At 36.3% G+C, this 10,000-nt stretch overlaps 2 protein-coding genes across 5 annotated transcripts in view; both read left to right on the plus strand.

Moving 5' to 3' along the window:
* LOC125035896 (E3 ubiquitin-protein ligase TRIM9-like) overlaps positions 1-10,000 on the plus strand; it is a 243,288-nt gene that overhangs the window by 79,147 nt on the left and 154,141 nt on the right. The gene's annotated exons all lie outside the window — the stretch shown is intronic.
* The window catches only part of LOC125036181, a 36,132-nt gene that overhangs the window by 15,790 nt on the left and 10,342 nt on the right, over positions 1-10,000 (plus strand). For all 4 annotated transcript variants that reach the window (XM_047628621.1, XM_047628622.1, XM_047628623.1 and 1 more), the window contains 3 exons: positions 2,035-7,071; positions 7,459-7,585; positions 8,017-8,169. In XM_047628621.1, the coding sequence (XP_047484577.1) occupies positions 2,035-7,071; positions 7,459-7,585; positions 8,017-8,169 (5,317 nt within the window). The remainder of the gene's footprint in view (positions 1-2,034; positions 7,072-7,458; positions 7,586-8,016; positions 8,170-10,000) is intronic.

The following is a 10,000-nucleotide window of genomic DNA, read 5'->3' on the forward strand; positions in this document are numbered from 1 at the left end:
ATTACTATCCTGCTAGCTCCCTCTCTCTCTCTCTTTCACTTTCTCTCCTTTACTTTCTTTTTTTTCCTTTTATTTTTTCTTTCTGTCTCTTTTTTACTTCTTTCTTTTTTTCATTTTTATTTTATTTTTTCATTTCTTCTTTTCTATTATCTCTATTTCTTTCTCTCTCTTTTTCTTTTTTTTCATCTTTCTCATCTTTTTTTTTCTCTTTTATTTCTCATTCTATCTCTCTATTTCTCATCTCTTCTTTTCTCTTCTCTCTTCTCTCTCTGTCTCTCCTTCCTTCCTTCCTTCCTTCCTTCCTTCCTTCCTTTTTAAGCCAAAACTGACCATATTATTCTGTTCTTCAATATATGTAACATTAATGCTATGAACATCCAGAAACAATACTTGGCACAGAACTCATGTATATGTTCATATTGATGAATTGATAGTCTAAATCCTTGGCCTCAAGAACGGGAAAACTAAGTACTTGAAATATATAAATAAATCTCCATCCTCATGGTATACTGCCATTTTCTATCAACTGTGATGCCGCCACTGATTCTCATGGAGCAGCAGGCATTGGTGTACTGATTCCTGATATAGATCTTATAGAAAGTGTGCATATTTCCAACTGGGTAAGCATAAGTCAGCAGCTATATACCATATCATTAAAAAAAGGCAGTGAATAGCAGTGACACCTGGCTGTTTTTACTGACAGCCAGGGTGCACTCCACAGGCTAACTGCATTTAATCAAGAAAACATGGTAACAAGAAATATCCTTTTCTAGACTGCTGAGCAGGTATTCAAGTGTCACTATAATGGATAGCCTCTCATATAAGAATATCAACCAGTGATAGGGTTGATCAGTTAGGCAAATTAGCACTTTTCTGTAAAGAAACATATTTTGCAGTACCTTTATCTCTCAATCATTCCAGGTATATACCACTGAAAAGATGAAGAAACATGTTACCATTTTGAAAGTATTGTAAAGATGTCAGATATGGATAAACCCTATAAAGGATGCAGTTTTGAAGGCCAGACCAATTTTGTATCACCACTGCAAAATATGCAAGTAACCCAAAGTGCATCATCTTACTCATTACTTATTTTGTTGCATGATAACTGCATCCTATCAGTCAAAAAGCATTGTTTACAGACTAGCATTTACTGATTATATTAATTTTATCATAGATACTGGCCCTATTCTTAACAGGATTAGTGATAAAAAATATCATGGACCAGATGATATGTAAATAAAGTTAACACAATGGGAAAGCCCTTCAGACATGTTTGACTGATAGCTCTCTACATAAATAGAAGAACACAGCAGTTTGGATAGATGATTTAGCATCGTAACTTGGGTTTTTACTGGGCATGTACACTGTTCTGTAAATAGATAAATAAATAAATAAATTTTATCAAATCTCTCTCTCTCTCTCTCTCTCTCTCTCTCTCTCTCTCTCTCTCTCTCTCTCTCTCTCTCTCTCTCTCTCTCTCTCTTTCTCTCTCTCTCTCCCTCCCTCCCTCCCTCCCTCCCTCCCTCCCTCTCTCCATCTCACCCTCCCCCTCTCACCCTCTCCCGCTCCCTCTCCCTCTCCCTCTCCCTCTCCCTCTCCCTCTCCCTTTCCCTTTCCCTTTCCCTTTCCCTTTCCCTTTCCCTCTCCCTTTCCCTTTCCCTCTCCCTCTCCCTCTCCCTCTCCCTCTCCCTCTCCCTCTCTCTCTCTCTCTCCCTCTCTCTCTCTCTCTCTCTCTCTCTCTCTCTCTCTCTCTCTCTCTCTCTCTCTCTCTCTCTCTCTCTCTCTCTCTCTCTCCCCCTCTCCCTTTCCCTCTCCCTCTCCCTCCCTCTCTCTCTCTCTCTCTCTCTCTCTCTCTCTCTCTCTCTCTCTCTCTCTCTCTCTCTCTCTCTCTCTCTCATATAATATATATATATATATATATATATATATATATATATATATATATATATATATATATTTGTAATATGCTGCAGTAATGTGTACAGTGTAGAGATTACATACAATTATTAAGTATTATTAATACTTTTCCAGAATATGAGTGCTGGTGTTGGGGATGAGGACAGTTTCTTCTTTGATCCCTCCCAGCCTGTCAAGCATAAAATAGACAAAAGGTCTGAAAAAGATGAAATTGCAACTTCAGATGATGTAAGGTCAAGAGTTAATGATGATAATTCTATTAGAGATGAAGATGATGACAGTCCCACCCAAATATTTGACAGTCCCAAGGATGTTAAAGAGAAGAATGATACCGGCAAAGAGCTGGAATCAAAAACACCTGAAATGAATTCTGAAGGGGACAGAAATCTCCATGCAAATGACAACAGTGGTGCAAATATTGACAATAAAGAAGATATATTTAACCAGCCCACTCAGGCTTTTACTCATATAGACAAGTCTCCAAACAAAATATTAGAAAAAAAAAAAGTTACAATATCATCCTTTGTTGATAGTAAAGACAACGATGATGAAAATACTGATAGTGAGGAAGATATTTTTAACCAGCCCACTCAGGCTTTTTCCAATTTAAATCCTTCTCCAAAGAAGTTGTTAAAACAAAAAGTCAGTGAATTATCATCATCTGTTCAGGGAGATCCTGATAATACTCAGGACATAATGGAAGCCTTTGAAATGGTTCCAGTGAAATCTAATTCAGAAAATTCAGCTCAAAATGAAGATTCTGATGATGAATCGTTGATTGCAACCCAGCCATTTGTAGTGAAAGGTAGCCCAGCAAAGGCCAAACATCAAGATGATGATGATTATGTTTCCACCCAACTTTTCCTTGATGATGACGATGAGATAGTATTCAAAAAGCCTTTTACAGTTGCTCCTAAGTTTAGAAAAAGTAATCCTAGTGTTGCAATTTCAAATGATGACATTCAAGATGAATTATTCAATGACGACAACCAGGATGTGCTCGATACTCCAACCCAGGCTTTTGTTGCTGATGATAAAGATGATTTAGAAGCACCAACCCAAGCTTTTGCTGGTGATGATAAAGATGCTTTAGAAGATCCAACCCAAACTTTAGTTTTTGATGATAAAGTTGCTTCAGAAGTTCCAACTCAAGCTTTTTATAATGATCCAGTCCCTTCAGAAGCTCCAACTCAAGCCTATGATGATGACCTTCCTCCAACCCAAAAATTTGACCCAAAGCAAGAAGCTGTAAGTAAAGAAAAGGAGCCAGAAGCCAAATTAGAGGGAGATGATGACTATGACAGTGATGTAGATGACTACTTTAATCAGCCAACTCAGCCATTTTTAGCTGAAAATACTGATAGATCACTCTTGGAAAGACCAACACAGTGTTTTCGTGAGACTTCTCCCAAAAATATAACAAAGGATGATAATGATGAAATAGATGACTTTTTTAATGAACCAACTCAAGCTTTTGCTGAAGCCAAGCATAGTGCAGACATTGATTTTGATGCACCGACTCAGCTGTTTGGCAAAAGATCTGAAGATGTAGGAGCTCGAAGTGAAGATGAAAGTTTACCACCTACACATAGTGCAGACATTGATTCTGATGCACCGACTCAGCTGTTTGGCAAAAAATCTGAAGAAGTAGGAGCACTAAGTGAAGATGAAAGTTTACCACCTACACAGATATTTACTGCACCATCTCCAAATGTGTTGACACCAAAGAGAGATGAACAGGTTGATGATTCCTTAATGCCCACCCAGCCATTACCAAAAGACAGTACAAATACACCTAAAACCTCTGAAAATACATCAGCTCACAGTGAACCATATGATATAGATGCACCAACCCAAATTTTTCAGGAGCCACTTGTAGCTCAGGATACTAATGAACCACCCCAGGTATTTCATGATGAAGATCTTGCTAAAAGTGCTGAGAACATTGCTCCAACTCAGGTCTTTGAAAGTGATGCGAATGCCACAGATGGAGATTGCAGAGCATCCACACAGTTGTTCATACCTGAAGATAAAACATCCCTTGTTAATAGACCACAAAGAGGCATAAGTGAAATATGGGATAAATTGGATGCAGATGCAACTCAAGACATTAGTTTAAATGTAGATGTTAATATTGATGAAACACGTTTGGCTAATGAGTCCAATTTACAAGTATTGTCAGAAAGAAAAGAATTAGTAAACAAAGAAGATTATAAGGGATCTGACATGAATTATGATGATGATAACTCCTCCACAGTGTCAGAAAATTTGTTAGAACAAACACCACAGCCACATTACCAAGATTGTCAACTTATGGAAGTTGGTCAAGAGACCAAAGATGAGAACTACTATTCAGACGAAAGCACCGATATGGAAGATGAAATCTTAGCTCCCAAGGACACTGTGAAAGTTCAAGAAGTGAAAAATAATGCAAGTATTTTACAAACAAGTAATATGTCTCGCTTAGAACTGAGTTCTGATTCAGATATCATTCCTGAGGTTAAAGATACTGTCACTCAGCCACCTAAAAATGAAACATCTCATCAAGAGTTAGAGGGGCAGAAAGACAAGCCATTGGATGGGGAAAAGAAGCAGATTTATGGAGATAATGGATCTCAACAATGCAAAGCTCAGAAAGAAGGGGCCAGTGGAAAACCAGGAATACATTTCACAAGGGTTTCCAAGGTGGTTGCTTCTGATCCAGTAGTTCTAAAGTCAGTAGGGAAGGCAGCTAATTACAGCCAGTCTACTCAAGATTCTACCTGTGTAGAGGACATCAAAATTTACTCTTCAGATAGTGATGACAGTGATAGTATGGATAGTAAAAACTGCAAATCAGTGTCAGAAAAAGTAAAAGAAGTTGCAGAAATTTTGAGTGACAGTGAAACTGATGATGATGTAGGTAATGTTTCACAAAGGTTATTTGAGTTTTCTCAGGAAAATGAAGTTGATAAAGGAATAGGAAAACAGACTAGTAATAAAGATAAATTTGAGGAGGAATACCATCATAACACAAAAGGAAGAGACAAAACAGAGAAACAAGACAAACAGATTCATGCATTGCAATGTCGAAAGGCTGAAAAAAGAACTGTAGAAAACATGACCAAAGATAACAAACAAAACATCCAAAAGGAAGATAAAAAGGAAACTCTAATAAAGAGCAAAATAAACACAAGAAAATCCTTAATGAAACAGATCCAAAGTCCCATTGACTCGCACAGTAAAAATTATATGAGGAATATGATCAACAAGAAGGAAATTTTTGAAAAGTCAGATAAATGTAGAGAGGTTGGTGCAGAAGAGACAAAATGTAATAGAACAACAAGGGGAAGAAGACGGGATAAGAGACAGAGCTTAGATTTAGACTCTAATACAGAGCAGAAGACAAAGAGTGGAAGAATAAGTAGAGAACCCAGAAGATTTTATCCAGATATAGATTCAGAGGTTGCTGATACATCATCTGCTTCTGTTGTATCAAAAGGAAAAACAGTGAACATCTCCAAAAACATGGAAGAACATGTAGGTGTTCTTCTGTCAAAGAGAACACAATCAATAACACCATCCCCTTTAAAAAAAGATTATAAAAATGAAGAGGAGACAACAATCTCTTCCTCAGCAAAACTAGGGAACAGTCCAGAGACAGATCCAAACAGAGTGGACTCTCTAAAAAAGGGACTTCAGCGATCAGTCCCACAGACAAAGGAAGTTCAGTGTGAGACAGTAGGTGAGCAAGTAAAAAAAGATCCAGGAGAAAGAGAACAAAGATCAACATCTAAAACTGTAAAGGAACAAAAAATAGAAGAGCAAATTCAGCAAAGCAGTTTAGAAACTGTAGGCCATGAAAAAAAAATGGAAGTACAAAGAAAGACAAATAGGGCCAGTATTACACTAAAAAAGAATTTGGTTACAGTATCTGAGGAACAAAGTTTGGAGCCTGTCAGAAGAGGCCGCAGATCTGCAATCAATAACCCAAAGGAAGGTAAAACAGAAAAAGCAAGTGAATCAAACAGGGAAACAAGAGTTACTGTTGCTGACATTGTACATAAGGAAGAGAATGTGCATACTCAGAGTAGACAATGCAGATCAGTATATGGTAGACCAAAAGAGAATAGGAACATAAGCACTAATCAGATAACTAAACCGGAGACAGAAGAAAAAAAAATAATTCGAAAACAAGAAGACAGTGTTGAACCATGTCGAAGGGGACGTAAGTCAGCAATTACCAAGTCAGAGGAAGTCATGATTGAGGAGGCAGATGAAAATGTTAAGCAGAAATCAATAGGAACTAGTGTAAAAAACAACCCAGAGGAATTGACCAAAAGAGCAAATCAGAAAATGCTGCAGAAGAGTGTAGAAGACAGCATAGAAGAGCCATTTAAGCAAAAAGTGAAAATACAGCCATCAAGAAGAGGACGTAGATCAGCAGTTCCTAAGTCAAAGGACGGTAATACTGAAAATATATCTGTAACTGACAATAAAGGTATAGAAATTGAAAATGAACCCTCTAGACAAGGTCGTAGATCAGCAATTCAAAAGTCAGTTGAGAGTGGAATTTTGAATCAGGTAAGGGAAACAGAAGATAATGATACAGGAAATGGAAGTAAAGAAAAAACAGCTGGTCGACAGAAAAGAGCACGCAGATGGGTTGTTAGTGAGACAAAGGAAATGGATGAATCAACAGATTCTGAAAAAACATCCAGCTTGAAATTGACAATTAAATCAATGCAGAAAGAATCTGAAACGACAAGTCGTCCTCAGCGTAGAGGAAGAGCAAGTATTGCTACATCACATCCTACCGTAAAGGAGGTTCCTAGGTCTACCAGGCAAGTGCGATTGAGTATGATACCTGAGAGGCTGGATGATGAGAATGGTGGACCAAGTAAATCAAAGAAACTAAAAAAGTCACAAGGTAAGGAATTAGGAGGATGTAGTTTTGTTGAAGAAAAGCTTTCAGAGATGAAAGTTATAGATAAAGGAAAGCAAAAACAGAAAAATTCAGCTGAAGAAAGTTCAGATAGTGAGTCAAGTTCAAAGAGGTCTTCAAGCCAAGAGAGTCAAAGATCACAGGGCAGGAAAAGGGCAAGAAGAAATAGTAATTCTTCAGAGGATTTACACTCGACGCCTAAGTCGGCAAGAACAAGAACCAAAGTGGTAAGTTTAAAATCTCTCTTTGTTAACCCAATGACAATGGAAAATACTGTGCTTTTTTTTTTTTTTTTTTTTTTTTTTTTTTTTTTTTTTTTTTTTTTTTTTTTTTTTTTTTTTTTTTTTTTTTGTGTGTGTGTGTGTGTGTGTGTGTGTGTGTGTGTGTGTGTGTGTGTGTGTGTGTGTGTGTGTGTGTGTGTGTGTGTGTGTGTGTGTGTGTGAGAGAAATGCTTCTGCACATAGATGGCTCTGCTAGTGCTTAGGCACAAAGGAGTCAATTAACCTGATTTTACCTTTCCTTGAATTTGCAGAAAAACTTTATATTCAAAATTTGGATAGGTTTCTTCCAGAAGCTCATATAGATTTTTATATTTATTATGCTATTTATAACAGGACTCGCCATATAGCAAGGGTATCCTGTGGTCACCATCACAAAGGCAGCAACAGGCTGATATACGACCCAAAGTCCTTTTTACTGGTTACAAGGACCAACAGGATGAGAAGATTGTTACAGATTTAGGTAAGTTGATATTTTTTCACTTTTTAGAAGTTTGTGTGTGTGTGTGTGTGTAAAATGTATGTATATGTATATATATGTATATGTATATATATGCATGAGTATATCTACATACATATATTTATCAATATATATGTATATGTATATGTATATGTATGGGTGTGTATATATAGACATGTATATGTTTTGTATATATGCATATATGTATATATTACGTATGTGCATGTATTAATATATTATATATATACATATACACTTATGCATATATACATATATATATATATGTATATATAAATATATACGTGTGTGTGTGTGTGTGTGTGTGTGTGTGTGTGTGTGTGTGTGTGTGTGTGTGTGTTTGTGTGTTTTGTGTGTATGTATGTATGTATGTGTATTGGTATTCTCTTGATGTATATTTGTTTTTATTTTTGAAGGGGGAATGGTTGTGGAATCTCCAAAAGAGTGTTCAGTGCTTGTTACAATGAATATCCGAAGAACTTGTAAGCTTCTGGCAGTCATTGGTAAAGGCATGCCCATTGTCACACCACAATGGCTGTCGGCATCAAAATTAGCAAGAAACTTTGTTGGTGAGTTATAAATATACCTGTTACTCTGTTTATGATCTATAATGAATTAGAATGGTAGTAAAATGATAATTTATTTGAATAAGATATCTTTGAGTGATATGTAATGTTACTATCTTTATAATACCATTTGTTATTGTTCTTAAGATGTTTTCAGATCTCATGACATCAAAGGGATGGCAGTTGCATACATGCCATGCCCATGCCATTATATATGCACATAGATGGTTCTGGAAGTGCATAATCACCAAGGAGTCAATTACTAGTCCTACCTATTTGAATTGTTTACTATTTTCCGGGGTTTTATATATATTCTTTCATGTTTTATTTAGACATGTATATGCCCTTATTGTTGGGCAATAAAAATATGATAATTATAGTATCAATACCATAAGGGGGAGGGGGGATAAAAAAAACACAAGGAAAGGATGAATCAGGTAAGGTCATCAGGTATACTTATTGACTTTTTGGTGGTTAAGTACTTGTGGAGCCATCTATCTGTAAAGACATTTAACAATGCCTAAACTACAGCATTAGTTTATTCAAGTCTTTTCGCACTAGTGCTGTACTCAATCTAAGGCATTATTGTTTGAGTCTTTGAGGTCTTTGTTGTGAAGCTTCAGCGAGACTTAACCCAATGCTGATAGGCATGGTATGTATGTATATGCCATGCCCACGGTGCCTTTTCTTTATTAAGTGTTTTTACACATAGATGGCTACACTTGTAGTAAGTCACCAATGAGCCAATTACGAGTACTGCCTGTCTTGCCCGTTTACCCTTTTCCTTGATTTACAAAAATATTTTACGTTATCTTATTTTGCTGTTATTAGTGTTTATAACATTATAGTAATTATAATGTTTATAATAAAAATAATACCATTGATATTCATAGCATTAGTAAAAAATACATTTTACCCACCAATTCAAGGAATGGTGAAATTAGGTAAGGTCACAAGGTCTACTAATTGACTCCTTTGTGGCTAAGCACTAGCAGAGCCATCTATGGGCAGAGACATTTCACAAAAAATATAAAAAATGAGGATAGCATTTTCCCTATTTTTTTTATTCATTTTCCCCGGCAGCATTGGGTAAAATTGTACGCTATAGTGAAAATATTGCTTGGGGAGTAATTCTAGATGATATTCAAACATTTTGAGCCTAGTTTGAAAAATGCAATATTTAGACTATATCCCCTCCCCCCCAGATAATGTGTACCCCCTCCTTAACCCAATGCCGACGGGCATGGCATGTACGTACATGCTATTTTATTAATTTTCCCTAGATGAATGAATAAAAAATGGGGAAAATGCTGTGCTCATTTTTTAAAAATATTTTTGTGGAATGTCTTTGCACATAGATGGCTCTGCTAGTGCTTAGCCACAAAGGAGTCAATTAGTAGACCTTGTGACCTTACATGATTTGAACTGGCAGGAAAACTGTATTTTTTACTAGTGCTATGAATATCGATGGAGTTATTTTTATTATATACATTATGATTACTATAATTTTATAAAATATTAGTAACATCAAAATAAGATAACGTAAAATATTTTCGTAAATCAAAGAAAAGGGTAAACGGGCGAGACAGGCAGTACTCATAATTGGCTCATATTAGTGTAAAAACAATCAAACAAGTAAATGACAGTGGGCATGGCACTTACGTACACATCATGCCCGTCGGCATTGGGTTAAATGTCTGGTGCAGGTTTAAATGGACAAGAGCCCTAACCCACTAGTGGGGGTGTGACAGGTTGTGACTTCTACATGCATAGAATAAGGGCTAATATATATACATATATATGTATATTTATATGTATATAGTTATGTATATAT

This window comes from Penaeus chinensis, chromosome 20, assembly GCF_019202785.1.
Source record: "Penaeus chinensis breed Huanghai No. 1 chromosome 20, ASM1920278v2, whole genome shotgun sequence".
NCBI classification, from domain to species: Eukaryota; Metazoa; Arthropoda; class Malacostraca; order Decapoda; family Penaeidae; genus Penaeus; species Penaeus chinensis.